A 19,459-nucleotide genomic window follows, 5' to 3' on the forward strand; every position below is an offset into this window, starting at 1 on the left:
GCAATCATGGCTCACTGCAGCCTCAACCTCTTGGGCTCAGGTGATCCTCCAAGCAGGACAAACCTGATTTCCCTTCATCAGTGATCATCCTAAATATTCTAAGCTTACAATTTTTAATATGAGAGCTACAACCTTTCCTAAAAACACACTAACATTTCCTCTAGATTCATTTTGCGATAGGTATGCCTTTATATTTCAGGTAGTATTCAACTGAAAATTAGAAGGACCAATATGGACAGGACTGGTCCCTTATTTCAATTACTTGGTTTTTGTACTAAAGCAGCTGTCCTTTCTTCAAATCATGCGTGAAGCAAACATCGTCCCTCATCTCACTTTTCTGCAGGTGATGGAGAGCCGTGGGAGATATTACTGAAAAAGGAAAAACGAGGCTGATTATCTGTAGATTTCACAGGTTCAAATGTAAATATATAGAGGAAAAAGCGTAGATGTGTGGGTTGTTGTGAAAACTGCAGTTACATACTAATGTAATAAAGAAATGTGGGTAAATGCTAGTCTTTTCAACAGAGATGGGCAGATGTGAGAAGCAGGCCCTCAGCTAGAACCAAGAGACCCTCAGAAGAGAAAGGGGAAGCTGTAAAGAAAGTGGCCGGAAGCCCTCAGGGACTGCAGATGGCCCAAGCATCGTAGACAGTGGTGCCAGGGTGGTGAACACAATGCTAACCAAATAGGCCAAGGAGAGAACAGAAAGGAGTTGTGTCTAGGCTGCATTAGGAGAGGCAGGTCCTATTGACATAGCCAGGTGTGTAGACAGGAGGTTTCAGGGCCAGAAAAGCAGATATACCAGCTCTTTGGTAAACAAAGTAGCTTTACTATCTGTGTAATTCTAACCAGAAGTCATGGGTGGGAGGAGGTCAACCAAAACAGTAATGAGTGAACTTTCTTCCTCCAGAGATCACAGCAGGAGTCCAAAAAACACCACCACTCAGGACTGGGCAACAAAGGGAAACCTAGAGATAAGTGACTAACACGGACACCTTCCATAACGATGGGGTGTTATCCTTGGACTCGTGCTTGAGAAGAGGAGGAATGAGGCAAACCAAGATTTCCATGAAGTCTCAGAAGAGAAAAGACCCAAGTTCTTTCTCACTAAATAGTAGAGATGGCAAGAGCTGGGTTTCAGAGGACAAAACTGGGATATGAAAGTCAGAGAGGCAATCTCCCTTTATTAAAATAAGACTGCTCTATGCACATCGTAGAAGATGTGTCTATATGGATTTACTTAACCATGCAACCAAATTTCATGTTTCTGAATATACGATGAGCTTTTACCACTCGTACTCATTTTGGTATACAAGCTTGCCTTTAAAAACCTAAACTTTATGACTGGAAATAAGATATTTTTTTTTTTTTTTTTTTTTTTTTTTTTTTTTTTTTTTTTTTTTTTTGAGACGGAGTCTCGCTCTGTCGCCCAGGCTGGAGTGCAGTGGCGCAATCTCGGCTCACTGCAAGCTCCGCCTCCCGGGTTCACGCCATTCTCCTGCCTCAGCCTCTCCGAGTAGCTGGGACTACAGGCGCCCGCCACCACGCCCGGCTAATTTTTTGTATTTTTTTAGTAGAGACGGGGTTTCACCGTGGTCTCGATCTCCTGACCTCGTGATCCGCCCGCCTCGGCCTCCCAAAGTGCTGGGATTACAAGCGTGAGCCACCGCGCCCGGCAGAAATAAGATATTTTTAATCTCCCTGGTGAACAACTAGAATTTTCAATTAAGGTTTCTAAATATTTGAACAACTTTTATTGATTCGCTTAAAAAAAAAAGTTTTTAATGCAAACCCAGAGTCATAAAGTCAGTTTCCCACATGTCAACTGTAGGCAGCACAGGAAGCTATAAATCATAAAAATTCAGACCTTGAACTGTACCAACAACATCTGCGAAGAACAGGAAACATTTGCTGTTAATAATCTGATCCTGTGGGTTCTATGCTACCAAATTATCAAAGGCAAATTATACTCCAGATATGTTACACCATATCAAAAATAAAATAGAATCATAAATGTGGTCAATTATCTTCCTTTTTAGGTTCTAAAATACAAATCTTTAGCAACATTAATTAGTTTTGTTCCCTCGACCTCAGTGATCTTCCTCTCCTATAAGAACGGCTTTGAAAAACATGAGCTTTCTGTTCTTTCAGCTATCTAGTGGGAAGTATATGCTGCTCTGAGCCTGTTTCTTAGACAGTCTATGAGGCTACAACGAAGCTATTGGAAAACTCTTAGGGCACCTGGAGATGAAGAAGTAATCAAATGCTGCTGAAAAAGGCTTAAATTGGTAGAGGCAGAAAGTGGTATTTGACAAAAGAGGCTAAACTAAACCTCTCTTGTTTTATAAAGAAAGGCATTCAATCAAGTTTCCATGAATGGGATAAGGGCATCATATTCTGCAGACCAAAAACACATGCTCTTTAGTAAAAGTAAAAGAAAAGAAACCAACCCACGTCAGTGTAGGACTTACCTGTTGGTTTCTATTTTCATCCTTCCAAGCTGTACATTCAGTGACCGGTGAGCACTCTGGGAATCATGAGACACAGTAGAACTGAGCGTGCTCACGCCTGAGGTAGCCACGGCATCTTCAAAGACAGCCTGAGGTCTTCGGACAGTTTGATTTGAAGGCTGTTCTTCATGGTCATCTTCTACATCCAAGTCTTCTTGATCAGCAGTATCACTCTCAGATGCAAGGCTGAAATGTGGCCTTAGTTCTGTTTGGCATAATATCAGTGGTAGAGTTTATAAAATATGACTCATTGCCTTAATTTCTTAAGATAGGAATGCTACCCTCCTGCCCCACCATCAATGAGATATATATTCCAAACTGCTTTTCCAAAAGTGAGGATGGATTTCTGTGCACTCAGATTTGTTCTTCTATTGAACTTGCAAAATTCACAAGATATGATCTAATTCAAACAGAAGGAAAGAATGATCTAATTCAAACAGAATGATTTAATTCAAGAATGATCAATACATATGTATTGAATGATCAATACATATTCACATTGCACACATGTGGGGAAAATGCTAGAAATCTGAAAGAAAGGTAAAGATGTAAAAACCTTTTAAGAATATTTAAAAGTGTTTATACAAGTAAAGTTCATTTTCAGATTACATAATATCTGACAACTATTAACTTGCTTACAGGTAAGGAAACTGAGCTATACAGAGATTATATAAACACATATGAATATGCAGAATGCTTTCTGCCTGTAACAGCCAAAATATAAGGGGATGCAGGGCAGGTGCTGAAAATGCCACACGCAGGCTGATACATTAGTAAGACTATCTCTCTTTGACTATTGGACTGATTTCTAGTGTGTGTTCTCCTCTAACCTGTTGACTAACCATTGAAATTTAAACTATAGAAGTCACAAGTTTCCAACTTAAACATACTATATAACATGAGATCATCTGCATGTCAATTTAGAACTTGGATGATATTGTGGCTGGGCACAGTGGCTCATGCCTGTAATCCCAGCACTTTGGGAGGCCAAGGCAGGCAGATCATGAGGTCAGGAGTTCGAGACCAGCCTGGCCAACACAGTGAAACCCTGTCTTTACTAAAAATACAAAAATTAGCCGGACATGGTGGCATGCTACTTGGGAGGCTGAGGTAGGAGAATCACTTGAACCCAGGAGGCAGAGGTTGTGGTGAGCCAAGATCGTGCCACTGTACTCCAGCCTGGCAACAGAGCGAGACTCCATCTCAAAAAAAAAAAAAAAAAAAAAAAAAAAACTTGGATGATATTGTAAACCAAAAATAAAATTCTAAGCCCTGCAACTGACTGAAGAACCACCTACCCCCAGGCTAAGAGGATCCCCAAGAGAACCTGAAAAAATTAGTTCAGGCCATGATGGGAAGAAAAGGTCAGATACTCCTTGTTATACCTCCTCCTTTTGGAGTTTAGGCACAACTGACCAGCATTACCATTAAAACAAAGATCATAAGGCTGACAAAACAGACTCTTTGTAGCAATAAGATAACAAATTCCAACCTGACTCTAGTATAGCATCCCATGACAAACAACAGGCCATAAAGGAAGTCAAAGTATTTTGCCCCAAAATATATTTCTTTGACATATTTTGGAATGGTCCTGCAAAGTCATCACTTGTGGGAGAAATCTGCATTCTGTAGAGAATCCCCTTCCCTTTCCAGGTCTTTTCCTGATCCAGGACAGATTCAACTAAAAGTCTGACACTTTTTAAGGTCCAATAAGAGATTTTACCATCTATTCTCTCTGTAGCTTGTTACTTAGGGGCTTCATCTACATAATAAGAACCTTAGCTTCCACAATAGCCCTTATCTTAACTCAAGCATTTCTCTACGCTGACTTCAACTCTTCAGGCAAAGCTTAACTCTTTCATCCAATTGCCAATCTTTGAATCTACCTATGACCTGGGACCCCAACCACCTCCCTACCTCCCAGTCCCTGCCAGATGTCCTGCCTTGCTGGGCTGAATGTCTACCTTACGTATATTGCTTTATGTCTTTGCCTGTAACTTCTGTCTCCCTAGAATGTATACAACCAAGCTATAACCCAACTGCCCTGGGCACATGTTTTCAGGACCTCCAGAAGCTCTGTCACAGGCCACAGTCACTCATATTTGGCTCAGAATAAACTTCTAAATATTTTACAGAGTTTGGCTATTTTTTGTCAACAATATCTTCCCACAAGAAAAAATACTATAAATTGTAATTAAATCCTTAAACTTGGTCCACAAAAAGGAATTACAGTCATAATTTAAGTGAAATCAAGGTAGCAGAAATACTGAATTTTCACTCCATATGCTCTGGCACATAGAACATTTATCAGATCACGGAACCTACTAAAAATCTGATGAAAGTCATAAAAACTCTTCCCAGAAGAAAAACACATTCATGCAACATTTTGCCTAGATTTCCTGGTTTTACCTAGATTTTGCTATATTTGCACAGACTCCCTGAAGCCTCTCCCAAGCCCATGAACCACAGGTTAAGAGCCTGTGTGTAGAGAAGGGGAGTCCAGTGGGAGAAATGGAGGACCCCATCCCACCATTCTTATATGGGCACTTTGGCAAGGTCACCAAAGGCCTGCCAGCCAAATCCTCTAGGTAACTTTTTATCTTTACCCTACTTGATCTGTGGACAGTATTTTCCTCTAAATCTCTGGCTGCTATTTCTCTTCTTCAGAGCCTTCTTATCTACTACCTGCCCACTTTTTAAGCTGGAACCTGGGATTCTATCCTTCAATTTTTTTATGTTTCTACTTTTGCTCCATAGATGAGCTCATTCAACTCCATGAAAGTTAAGTACTTCTGATGTGTGGATGACAAACTCTATACTTCTAGCCCCAGTCCTGTTACATCTAGAACATCCTGGACATTACTGTTCGGTAGGCACCTTAAATTCAACAATCTAAAGAGAACTCATCATCTTTTGATCATAACAAAAACCAGAGTGTCCTTTTTCAAGGCCCGGTTTACACAGACCTGGCTTTCTTTATCCCTCTTTTAAAATTCTGTATAGTGGTTTTAAAAAGTGCATGACAGAAAATGTAGCATCTTAACCATTTCTGAGTACACAGTTCAGCAGTGTTAAGTATATTAACAGTGCTATGCTACCAATCTTCAAAACATTTTCATTTTGCAAAACTCAAACTCTGCCCATCAACAACTCCCCATTACTCCCTCTTCTCAGTTTCTGGAAACTACCATTCTACTTTCTGTTTCTATGAATTTGACTACTCTAGATACCTCACGTTTATAGTTATAGGAGACAGATAAATTCCTGGGCAGACAGGGATCGATCTCCAGTGACCTGATCTTCAAGCCAAGGACAGTTTAAAGCCTGAGAAGCAAGCTGCCAAATCCGGAGAGAGTCCACAACCAGAGTGAGAACTTCTATCCCCATCTTACTCTCTCTCAGTTGGTTCCTTCTGAATGACGTCTTTTAACGAATCAAATGGTGCTTTTTCCAAGACCATCCATGGACCAATCAGCATGCACCCCCCTACTCTAAGCCCATAAAAACCCCAGACTCAGCATCACGGATGGCTACCCAATTTCAAGTCCCCTCTCAATGCTGAGAACTTTCTTTCTGTCACTCAATTAGATTCTACTCTGCTTCACTCACTCTCCAATGTCCATGTACCTTGATTCCTCTTGGTCACGGGACAAGAACCCAGAACTCACTGAACTGTGGGAATGAAAGGGATGTAGCACTCCTGCTCACCAAGCTGTCGGCAGCAGGAGTAATAGAGCTGTAACACTCCCTCCCACTTGCCGAACAATGGGAGAGAAGAAGCCACTGGGTGCTACTCTATCCCACTTGCTGAATTACAGGAGTGAAAAAGCCATAAAATTATGGAATCATATACTATTTGTCTTTTTGTGACTGGCTTATTTTACTTAGCATAATGCCCTTAAAGTTCATCCATGTTGTAGCATGGGTCAGAATTTCCTTCCTTTCTAGGGCTGAATAATGTTCCATTATATGTATACACCACATTTCGTTTATCCATTCATCTGTTGCTAGATACTTGGGTTGCTTCCACCTCTTGGCAATTGTAAATAGTACTGCTATGAATATGAACGTGCAAATGTCTCTTTGAAATCCTTCTTTTAGTTTTTTTGAATATATATCCAGAAGAGAAATTGCTGGTTCACAAGGGTGCTTGCTTCTATCTTTAATTTCTGAGGAGCCATCATACTGTTTTCCATAGTAGCTGTACCATTTTACATTCCCAACAACAGTGTACAAGGATTCCAATTTCTCCATGTCCTCACGCTTTACGTCTTAAGGCTAACCAAACTTCACTTCTACTCTATCTCATCTCTTATTCCAAAATCCCATTTCTTAATTTATCGATAGTATAGTAGGAGTAAGTCAAAATCATGTGTTTTAGTTTTGTAAACCCAGCACTGATTGCAGGGGGTAAACATATTAGGTCTTCAAAAATTGTTGGCAGAATGGAAGAGTATTCCTACTAGGGTTATTTGTATTTATAAAGCAATAAAATAATTTAAAAATAATTTAAGAAAGTGTGATTCTAGATTAAATTAGAGGACAAGGTTAGACCTTTTACAACTTTCTATAATTATTCTTAAATTTATTTTATGATTTCTAAACTGATTTTTTTTTTTTAAGACGGGGTTTTGCTCTTGTTGCCCAGGCTGGAGTGCAATGGCGCGATCTTGGCTCACTGCAACCTCCACCTCCTGGGTTCAAGTGATTCTCCTGCCTCAGCCTTCCGAGTAGCTGGGATTACAGGCATGCGCCACCAAGCCTGGCTAATTTTGTATTTTTGTAGAGATGGGGTTTCTCCATATTGGTCAGGCTGGTCTCGAACTCCTGACCTCAGGTGATCTGCCCGCCTCGGCCTCCCAAAGTGCTGGGATTACAGGCGTGAGCTGCCGTGCCTGGCCCTAAACTGAAATTTTTTTTTTTTTTTTTTTTTTTTTTTTTTTAATTAGAAGAGGTTTATTCCCTGCAGCACTTTCACAATCACAGAAGGCACCTATATTTTAAATGTAGTCTACATTGGCCCGGCTTATGAACTGCAAACTTCTATGATTACAATTCACTTTTTTAAATTAAAAAATTTTTAAATAATGTTAAAAGGTTTGTAGTCCTGTTGACTATAATCTCACTTTTAGGGAAGGAAAATTTATAATCCTATTATATTTAAATATCCTCTCAATTCTGTAAACTTTAAATTATCATTTTATGTATGTATATATGACATAAAAAGTTCTCTGAAATAATTTAAAGAAAGTAGAAACTTGTAAGTTCATGCAGTGCTTTGTTATTTTGGTCTTTCGTGGTGGCTCCCTGAGTGCATGTCATCAGATTAGACATTGTAAAATATGCAAATGACATAGAACACCTGGTCCTTTTTCTCAAAGAAATGACGATCTAAAGGAGAACTAGGGCAAATATACAGAAGAGTGCTGAGAGCACATGCAAATATAACATGAAATTATAAGTATAAATTAATGCAGCTACAAATATCTCAGATTATCTCAGGTATAGACCCAGTTATATATATAATTCACATGTACATTGAGATAATTAATTGTATATGTCAACTTGACTGGGCTAAGGATGGCCAGATAGCTGGTAAAACATTATTTTGGATGTGTCTGTGAGGGGTGAGGGTGTTTCCAGGAGAGATTAGCATTTGAATCAATGCACTTAGTAAAGAAGATAGCCCTCTCCAATGTGGGCAGGCATCATCCAATCCACTGAGGACCTGAATAGAACAAAAAGATGGAGAAAGGGTGAATTCTCTTTCTCTCTTCTTGAGCTGGGACATCCACCTTCTCCCACTCTTGGATATCAGAGCTCTTGGTTCTCAGGCCTTCAATTTCAGTCAGCTCCCCTGGTTCTCAGGCCTTTGGAGTCAGACTGATTATACATACCACCAGCTTTCTTGGTTCTCCAGTTTACTGATGTTATATGGTAGAACTTCTCAGCCTCCATAATCACATGAGCCAATTCCCATAATAAATCTTCTCTTATATATCTCTATGTATCCTATTGGTTCTGTTTCTTTGAAGGACCCTAACACATACATGTAGTAAGAGTGCTAAGGGGTAAATAAAGTACATTTGCAGTGACTAAATCCAGTGGTAGTTTACTCACTCACTGAGGGATTCATGGAGGCTGAAGGGCCTATGCAGAGTTTGGAAGGAGGGGAGCCTTGGCTTGATAGAGAAAGAGGGAAATGTATTTGAGAGAATGAAGCTTGAACAGTGGCCCAGGACCCTCTGGGAACAATGTAAAGCAGAGGGGACTGTCAGGAGAGAGCCATGTGTCAGGAGAAAGGTTGGGACTCAAGGGGGCCTTAAAGCCCATGAATGGAAAAGTGGAGCCAGTGCATTGTTTCCAAACCAGCAAGATGGGATCAACAACAAAACTATTCCCACCCAAATGGTTACTTCCCCAGAGGAAGGAAAATAACTAGACCAAGTTTCTTTTTCTTTTCTTTTTTTTTTGAAATGGAGTCTCACTCTGTTGCCCAGGCTGGAGTGCAGTGGGATGATCTCGGCTCACAGCAAGCTGTGCTTCCCAGGTTCAGGTAATTCTCCTGCCTCAGCCTCCTGAGTAGCTGGGATTATAGGCGTGCACCATCACACCTGGCTAATATTTGTATTTTTAGTAGAGGCGGGGTTTCACCATGTTGGCCAAGCTGGTCTCAAATTCCTGGCCTCATTTTGAGAGGCCTTGGCCTCTCAAAGTGCTGAGATTATAGGCATGAGCCACCATGCTTGGCCTAGGCCAAGCTTCTTTAACACAGGGTATTTCTAATGCTTAGTAAGATCATAATACTTGTGAGTGCAGGATATCACACTGCACGAAGCTCCTCGTACATATGCAATGCTGTTCAATTCACATTAATGTGAACTTGGAGCACGTGCTTGATTCAGTTAACAACTGGTGGTAATATCAAGTGCTTGAAGCAGCTTTTAACGATTATTGTTGATATAGGAAGTATGCTTACATTATCAATACTCTTAACTTAGCACTGCCATCATAGTCTCTGCACTCAGCATTACTCCATCTGGTCACCCACAAGCAGACTACTAGAGGACTAATGCTGCCAATAATCTAAAGGCTGATTCTTGATGACAAGTGAGAAAATTGTCTGAGAAAAAACAAATTCTTAAGGGACTTGTACTGTACTCTCTGTTCTGTGTGCTCCTTTTGGAAAAAAGATTAAACACTTTTTTTTTAACTTTTTATTTTGAAATAATTTTAGGATAACAGAGAAGTTGCAAAAATAGTGCAGAGAGTTCCTGTACAGCCTTCAGCCACTTGCCCTCACCTTAACAGTTTATATACCTTTGGCACTATTATCAAAACCAGGAAATTAACATTGATACCATACTATTTTTTTTTTTGAGATAGGGTCTCACTCTGTCCCCCAGGCCAGAGTGCAGTGGGGCAATCTCTGCTCACTGTGGCCTTGACCTCCTGGGCTCAATGGATCCTCCCGCCTCAGCCTCCCTAGTAGCCAGGACCACAGGCACATGCTGCCATGCCTGACTTATTTTTGTATTTTTTATGTAGAGATGGGGTTTTGCCACACTGGCTGGGGTGATCTCAAACTCCTAGGCTCAAGCAATCCTCCCACCTTAGCCTCCCAAAGTGCTGGGATTATAGATGTGAGTCACCACACCTGGCTTTGATACAATATTATTAATTAATCTATGGACACTATTTGAATTTCACCAGTTTTCCTACCAACGTCCTTTTTCTGATCAAGGAACCCTCATTATAATTAGTTGTCATGTCGCCTTAGTCTCTTCCAATATGTAGCTAGTATTTCTTTATTTCTCACGACTTTCACCCTTTTGAGGAGTATTGGTCAGGTTTTTGTAAAATGTCTTTTATTTGAGGTTCACTGATGTCTTGCTGTGATTAGGTTGAGGGCTGTGCATTTTTGGCAAGAACACCACAGTGTGACGCTGTGTCCTTCTCAGGGCATCCTATCAGGAGGTACATGACGCTGATGTGTCTTCTTACTAGTGATGCTTACCTTGATCATTTGGTTGAGGGGGTGTCTGCCACATTCCTTCACGGTAAAATTACTGTTTTCTCTTTGTAGTTAGTAAATATCTTGTGGGGAGACACTTTGAAAACCATCCACATATCCTGTTTCTCCTCATTCTTTTGCTTACTTTAGCAGTCATTGATGGTCCTTGCCTGCAATAATTATTACTGTGGTGTTTGCCTACTACTGATTTTCTGTTTTCCTCATTCATTTTTATTTATCAATCGCAATTCTACCATAACAAAAAGCTGACCTTTCTCATCCATACATTTATTCAATTATTTATATTAATATGAACTCATGGATGCTTATTCTATAATCTATAATCCAATATGATCATTATTTTATTGTTCAGATTGTTCTGGCTTGGACTGCTTGGAACATTTTCAGGTTGGCTCTGGTGTCCTTTCAATAAATCTCCATCCTTTTGACACTTTCTTATTTCCGGCATCACAAGGTGTTCCAGGTATTTATTTATTTATTTATGACTTGGGGTCTCGCTCTGTCACCCAGGCTGGAGTACAGTAGTGCAATCATAGTTCACTGTAGCCTCTATCTCCTGGGCTCAAGTGATCCTCCCACCTCAGCCTCCCAAGTAGCTATGGGCACGCACCACTATGTCTGGCTAATTTATTTTTATTTTTTTAGAGACAGGGTCTTGATATTTTGGCCAAGCTGGTCTCAAACTCCTGGCCTCAAGCAATCCTCCTGCCTTGGCCTCACAAAGCCTTAGGATTACAGGGGTGAGACACCATGCCCAGCTACAATCTTTTATTTCCCCTGCCCCCAGCCCAGAATCAACCACTTCTCCAAGGAAACTGATTCCTTTTATTGAAGAATGGCATTTAGAAACCAAGATTTGGGTCTTCTCAGCAGACAGATCTAGGAAATGAATGTACGATCGTGTACGGTATAATAACATTTCAGTCAAGGATGGATCGCATATACTACAGTGGTCCCATAAGATTGTAATACTGTATTTTACGATACCTTTTGTATGTTTAGACACACAAACACTTACCACTGTGTTAAAATTGCCTACAATATTCAGTATAGTAACACACCATACAAATTTGTAGCCCGGGAGCAACAGGTCATACCATACAGCCTGGGCATCTAGTAGGCTCTGCCATCTAGGTTTGTGTAAGTCCACTCTAGGATGTTTGCAGAAGGAAAAAATTGCCTAAGGACACATGTCTCAGAACACAGCCCTGTCGTTAAGCAATGCATGATTGTACTAGCGATGGTATACTTTTTAAAATTTGTGGTCTTCTTTCGCGTGTCTTCTGAAATGGCAGGTTAACTGTAGTATCTTATATCTAAAAGGAATTTTTATCAGGGGCATTTGAAGACCATCTGTTTTTCATGTAATTTCTTTATATCTTAATGGCATAACAAAATCTTTCAGGACATCTGGAAATTTGATGGAGTTGTTGAATGACTGACATCACTTCATCTTGTCCACATATTTCATCATTTGTATATTGGTACACAGTGTATATGGACTTATCTTATCCTGAGGGAAATACAAAAAGTACTGTCTCCATGTAATTCTCCTCTAAAATTTCCACTTTTCAAAAATAAATGTTTTCAAACAGTAACTTCAATTGAAATCAGAAACTCCTAGTGGCCTCAAAGAAACCAATTTCATGGTGGAAGGACAAAGTCCTTTCTTTAGCAAACACTTTTAAAAAACAATGTGCCTTGTTCCACACATGGTTGATCACAGCAGTGTCCATCCCTGGGACACTCGCGCAAGGACAGCTCCCTCTCTGCAACCTCCCTGCTGTTCTCCCTAAATCTAACAGAGTTTCACCTACAGTTACTTTTGCTTTTTAAACTTTCTATTTCTGGAAGAATTTTAGATTCATCGAAACATTGCAAAGATAGTACAAAGAATTCCTGTATACCATCCACACAGCTCTTCCTAATATATCTTACATAACTATGGCATGTTTTTCAGAATGATTAAATTAACATTGGTACAAACTATTAACTAAACTGCAGACTTCACTCAGATTCTCAGTTTTTCACTGATGTTCATCTTCTATTCTGGATACCACATTACATTAGGTAATCATTACTAAAAGGAAGTTTGCTTTTTTTAATTAAGTGAACGGATCATTTATATGCTATTTAAGTTGTTTCAAAATATACTCTTTTTCTTTTCTTCACTTACGTGTCCTTAATTTAGGTTGCTACTGTGTTTAACTCATGGCCCATATCTCTCCCTTTCAGTGATATACACTATTCCCCCTTCATCCCATAGATCTTTTGAATATCTAACCCCTCTGTAGTACATTCCCTACAACCAGCCTTATCCTAATGATAAAGCATCTGAATATAAGTATTGTTTGACTTCCTTAGAGCATGAATTTCTTAGGTTCACATCCAACTACTAATCATGTGCTTCAAAGCCTCTCTAGAATTTTTTTCTAAGTTTCTACACCATACAAATTTTCCACCCTAATTTGTTATAATCAGGTGAAACTCATTTACTTATTGTTTCAACCAAATATGAATCAGGGATCCACTGTTTTCCAGACACTGTGCTGGACAGTATGCTAGGCTGAGAATAAAATAAACCACGAACAGTTACCCTCTGGTGAGGGTAACAGCCATTAAACTAGAAACAAAAGGAGTTTCAGATTGTGGCGTCACAAATAGGTGAAAACCATTTCCAAGGAGAGAGAATAACAGAGGGAACCTACTTTAGATTTGGTGATAGGTTCAGCCTCTCGGTGGCCTGAAGAATGCAAAGATGCAAGCGACAGGACAGGAGAGACATGGGGTGGAGGTGTGTTCCAGGTAGAAGTAACATGCTCAGGGATAGCAGAACTTCTGTTTCTTTCTTACATAAGAAATAACTTAATCTTGACCAATGTTTAACATAAAGATTGACACGGATGCTCTCACTCTCATGTCAAACACTCACGTGATCTATGAGAAGAGAGGGAATTCCACAACTCAGAAGGGTTGGCCTGAACTTAAAAGTTTGTAGTACCATTTATAAATATTTTTAATTTAAAAATATTTCAGGGCCAGGTGCAGCGGCTCACGCCTATAATCACAGCACTTTGGGAGGCCGAGGCGGGAGGACAGCTTGAGCCCAGGGGTTTGAGACTAGCCTGGGCAACAGAGTGAGACTTCGTCTCTACTTACAAAAAAAAAAAAGAAAGAAAACTAAAATGAAAATATTTCATATTGATCTTATCCTTTTAAATTTATATTTCAGAATGCTTTATAATATAGGTACAAATTAGTACAACAGAACATGTTTCTAATTTGTTTATATAAATATATATAAATCTGTATCTATCCATCTATCAATTGGTCAACTGCTCTTTCTTTCTACCTACCTACATACTCATCCATGCATCCACCCACCGCCCCAACACACACACAGGGTGGAAGAGCTTTGCCTACAATTTTTTATTAATGGGTAGACTATCAAAACACGTTGGAGGTTTTGCCTTAGAGTATGAATACACTCCTCACTTACGCCAAAAACCCTTGTTTCATCAACACTACCCCTTTTGTATCTCACTGCCAACATAGCTGGGGCTGTGTCTAGACCAGTGATTTCCAAACTTGGCTATTCATCAACATGACCTGAGAGTTGTATTAAAATCAAGTTCTTCCAGATGGGACAAGGAGGATGTCCAGGGCTGTGAAAATATTCTTTATGATACTATAATGGTGGATACATGTTATTATATATGTAGAATTCCTAGAGAATGTACAACACCAAGACTGAACCCTAATGTAAACTATGGACTCTTGGTGATGATAACGTGTCAATGTAGATTCACTGATTGTAACCAATATACCACTCTGTGGGGGACCTTGATAATGGAGGAGGCTATGCATGTGTGAGGCTAAGGGGTATGTGCAAAATCTCTGTACCTTCTGCTCAATTTTGCTGTGAATCTTAAACTGCTCTAAAAGACTAGTCTTTTAAAAAAAAATCAGATTCCTGGGCTTTATTCCTGGCAGATTCTTATTTGGCTTCAGATGGGGCTTTGAAAGCTGTAATTTTAAAGACAATTAAATTGCTCAATGCAATGAGCTATGCAATGCCTCCTTAAATTGCTCAATACATTGGAAGATTTGGGAACCACTGGGTAAAAGATGTAGGAATGTGTTTTGTAGTCCAGATATCTATATTTTGAAATGCATATTTATCTGAGTCACCTGTATACTTTTTCTCTCCACATCCAAACACATTCCTTAAAGACTGGGGAAGCTAGTCTTCCTCATTCTTAGTAAACATTTTGCTTGGTGTACCATTATCCAGACTATATGTACTATTTGGTGATATTGAAAATATTTCCTTAAAAAAGGGTATTATGGTTTTTAAAGTACTAAGGTGATATCAGAAATAACAGATGAACAGTAATCTAAAATATCCAAGCACTAAATATGTGCAGAGTAATTAAATATCTCTGACCTGGAACCAGGATGGTAATGGCTGTCTGTACCGCCTTCCGGATGATACTGTCTAAGGCAAACATCCAGTGCGGCTTGATGTTATGATTCCGAAGAACTTTATTGACCTGGAGAGAGAATGACATTTAGTTTGGAAGAGAGTCAGTTTGAGGACTTCATCATAGTAGTTGCACAAGAAATGAACCCTTGCTAGGTTCCCACTTGTTCTAGAAAATCCATCCAGGCTGAGTTTGTCCTAGTGCCTTCATTTCTTTAAAGAATTTACATGCTGGCTGGACACGGTGGCTCACGCCCTGTAATCCCAGCACTTTGGGAGTCCGAGGCGGGCAGATCACCTGAAGCCAGGAGTTCAAGACCAGCCTGGCCAACATGGCAAAATCCAATCTCTACTAAAAATACAAAAATTAGCTGGGCATGATGGCAGGCGCCTGTAGTTCCAGCTACTCGGGAGGCTGAGGCACAAGAATTGCTTGAACCCGGGAGACAGAGGTTGCAGTGAGCTGAGATCATGCCACTGCACTCCAGCCTAGCCAACAGAGGGAGACTCCATCTCAAAAAAAAAAAAAAAAGAATTTACATTCTTATTAGGTGGAAGAGGGATCTGTTATAACCATGACCTGCTCCTCTCAGCTCTTTATTACATAGCAAATTACATCATAGGGCCCATACTTTGGGTTCATTCTCATCCTGGACAGTGAATGAGCAAGAGCAGGCATTGTGTGTGTACACATGTGTGTGTGTGTACGTGTGTGTGTGTGTGTGTGTGTATGTGTGTCTGACCTGGCCCAAGGCCCAGGAGTACAACCCAATAGCTCTCAGTCTGAATTCTATAGCAAACTTGCTTTCCAACCTCTAGGCTAGAAGCCAAATGTGTGGGCAAGTGCAAATTAGCTAAATTATTTCACTCTACTTGCAGGCAGTTGGGTTTCCCTAGTTGCAGCATAAGCATGCTTTTAGCATTTAATATTAGTGATAGGCTTTGCCAGTTGCTTTAATTTCTTATGACCTCAATCAAGTCAGGACTCTTGTCCCTGCCCACAATATAGCATAAAGACCAAGTGGCTTACACAGTGTCTCAGAGAATGCTAGTAGTTATTGAAGGATTCTAATTTGGCTTTAAATTGGGGATCATTTGATGTTGCGAATAAAATTGTCAACACACTTTCTACATAGAAGCAATACACACATTAGGGCTGAATTAATTTTGGAATTTAAATAAAATTATACTTCCATATTTATACCGTAAGCACCATCAAGAACCTTCTTATTTCAGTCTCCCACATCTTGTTAAGGGTCTTCTGGAGGTGGCTTGAGGCTTTTTTGGCACTGAGTTCCACAGATAAGTCTCACCCAAGAATAACACAGAGGGTTCTGAATGCATTACAGAAGACTGGCTTTAGTTTGTGTTGCATAGCAACTCAATTTTGGAGAGAAGACTTCTCAGAAATCTCTCATTAGATCATGTGTTTTAATTTTTAATCAGTGATGCTCTGTACTCTGAAAGTATATTTCTGGCTAGAACAGAGCAGGTATTTATGAAACAAACATGTTAAAAATGTTCTGTATGAAAACTAGAGAAAAACTGGAAAAAAATTACTGGTTTTACTCAGCAGTGACCATTTCAAACTGTACTGTTAAATTTTCTCAATGGCCACTAGATGGCATTTCTCATATAGCATTAGAAAATGTATGACTAAAGTGTGTTAGGTTGCTAAAGTCGTCAAAATAAACAATGACCGAACATAATTTCTTAAGAACGAAGTTCAGCCATGGGAAATATTTTGTTATTTTCCATGGTGATTTGGTTTTATGTGTTTTTTAATTTGGGGAGTGCAAACACACAAAACAACAAATCAGATACTTAGAAGCACACTGAGAAGTGAATATCTCACATTTTTCATCCAAAAAGAATAGAGTTCATTGGAATTTTTAAAGAAAAATAACAGAACTTATGTTTTATCTTATTTTTCTAACTAATTTTAGTGTGTGGGAAAACACTGGCAAAATATCATACTTACAGCATCTTGAAAACCAAAGAGTACCACCTGGACTTGGCTAATGCCGTGGCTGTCGAAGTCCAGCTCCAGTTTCAGCTTTGACAGTGTGGTGGCTATGATTTTTCGGTCAGTGGATCTCACAAATTCTCTGAGGCTTGCAATGAGGGTTGTGATGTGTTCCCATTTTAGTTTCGGTTCTTCAGCCCCCTGTGAATAAAAACCAACAATCCTTCAGTCAACATATGCTGGATATACCTGCCATGGGAATCCTATCTCCATACCCCCTGCCCCCGCTTTTTTTTTTCTTTTGGTAGAGACAAGGTCTCACTATATTGCCCAGGCTGGTCTCGACCTCCTGGGCTCAAGCAAGCCTCCCATCACTACTTCCCAAAGTGTTGGGATTCCAGGCGTGAGCCACCACACCTATCCAATTCCCACACCCCTTTCTGAGAAGAACTGGACTTCCAAATGTCTCCAAAGGAAAGACCATATTTTGAACTATATGGCTCCTCTTCAGTCCTCCTACCAACACCAAGAAATAATCAGAGAGAAAAGGTACCTGCCCCACACGCTGGTCAGTAGCCATGATAGAGTCAGATAACAAAGCTTTGCCCAAAAAGACTAAGGCCATAAGATTCTTTCAGACATTTTAATTGAGAACTAAAAAGAGATTTGAGCAATAAGCCATAGGATCTCAACCTGAAAGTCTGCCTGGAAAGAGGAGCTATAAAATAGGGTCATGAATATGTCCAACCATAGCAGAAGAAATGGAATTGAGAAAGACAATAGGGAGTGTATTAGTTCGTTTTCACACTGCTGAAAACACATACCCGAGACTGGGCAATTTACAAAAGAAAGAGGTTTAATTGGACTTACAGTTCCACGTGGCTGGGGAGGCCTCACAATCACGGCGGAAGTTAAGGAGGAGCAAGTCACATCTCATGTGGATGGCAGCAGGCAAAAAGAGAGAGCTTGTGCGGGGAAACTCCCATTTTTTAAAACCATCAAATCTTGTGAGACTCATTCACTATCACAAGAACAGCGCAGGAAAGACCTGCCCCCATAATTCAATCACCTCCCACTGGGTTCCTCCCACGACACATGGGAATTGTAGGAGTTACAATTCAAGATGAGATTTGGGTGGGGGCACAGCCAAACCGTATCAGGGAGGGAGAGGAGAAGTGGGCAAAAACAGAAATGCACACCAAGAGGGTCAACAGAAACCAAGCCAGAGAAAAGATGTGCAAACTTCAGGGACTTGAAGTTCCTTAGGCTCATATTCTGTTTTCAGTGTCTGTGAGACTTGGCTAGGTAGGCACTATGGTTGGAATTCCTTAAGAGTCTACTTCCCTTATTGCTATGTGTGTCTACCTATAACATGTCCTTGGTACTTCAGTTGTCCTTACAGCGTGTCAGTTCCTTGCAACTAAGAGGGGCTGATCTCAAACTTCATTCTTGAAACTACTCCTTACCTGTCAATGAGGCAATTGCTTCTAAGAATGCACCGATGGACTATTTTATTACACTAAAATATATTACAATGTTCAAACAAATGCTCTTTCTCAAAATGAATTTTTCTTTTTGTTTTTTTTTTTTTAAGAGACAGGGCCTCTCTTTGTCATCCAGGCTGGAGTGCAGTGGCACAATCATAGCTCACTGTAGCCCCTAACTCCAGGGTTCTAGCTCTCTTCCCACCTCAGCCTCCTGAGTAGCTAGGGACTACAGGCATGTGCCACTACACCCAGATAATTTTTTAAAAAACTTTTTGTAGAGACTGGGTTTTGCTAAGTTGCCCAGGCTGGTCTCAAACTCCTGGGCTCAAGTGATTCTCCCACCTCAGCCTCCCAAAGTGCTGGGATTATAGATGTGAACCACTTTCCCCAACCTCAAATGGAACTTTCCTCCTTTGAGCAAGGCATACTGCTTTTTTTTTTTGACAAAGTCTTGCTTTGTCACCCAGGTTGGAGTGCAGTGGCTCCATTTCAGCTCACTACAGCCTCTGCCTCACAACTTCAAGTGATTCTCCTGCCTCAGCTTCCCAAGTAGCTGGGATTACAGGCACCTGTCATGCCTGGCTAACTTTTGTATTTTTAGTGGAGCTGAGGTTTCACCATGTTGGCCACGCTGGTCTTGAACTTGTGACCTCAAGTGATCCACCTGCCTCCACCTCCCAAGTGCTGTAATCCCAAAGTGCTGGGACTATAGGCATGAGCCACCATGCGTGGCCCACACTGCTTCTTTAAGGAAGCATAGTAGGATGTTATTTGTTCCCATTTAACTTTAAGAAAATATAAGAAACTTTAAGAAACTATTATATCATTTTTATTTTATACTGTACATTTTCTTACTGTACCATTAAAATTAAAATTCCTCCACTGGGCTGTGAAAATTATAATTTCTAGGAGTCTATTAAAATAAAAAAGAAATGCACCATCGAGTTCTTTCTCTTAATATATTTTCATTTGGAAGCT

At 40.1% G+C, this 19,459-nt stretch overlaps 1 protein-coding gene across 6 annotated transcripts in view; it reads right to left on the minus strand.

The window, feature by feature from the left end:
• MAP3K5 (mitogen-activated protein kinase kinase kinase 5) overlaps nt 1-19,459 on the minus strand; it is a 241,144-nt gene that overhangs the window by 8,410 nt on the left and 213,275 nt on the right. For all 6 annotated transcript variants that reach the window (XM_063622337.1, XM_055264868.2, XM_063622338.1 and 3 more), the window contains 3 exons: nt 17,010-17,195; nt 14,993-15,098; nt 2,472-2,715 (listed from right to left, as the gene is read on the minus strand). In XM_063622337.1, coding sequence (XP_063478407.1) covers nt 2,472-2,715; nt 14,993-15,098; nt 17,010-17,195 — 536 coding nt within the window. The remainder of the gene's footprint in view (nt 1-2,471; nt 2,716-14,992; nt 15,099-17,009; nt 17,196-19,459) is intronic.

Source organism: Symphalangus syndactylus, chromosome 2 (assembly GCF_028878055.3).
Source record: "Symphalangus syndactylus isolate Jambi chromosome 2, NHGRI_mSymSyn1-v2.1_pri, whole genome shotgun sequence".
In the NCBI taxonomy this organism is placed as follows: domain Eukaryota; kingdom Metazoa; phylum Chordata; class Mammalia; order Primates; family Hylobatidae; genus Symphalangus; species Symphalangus syndactylus.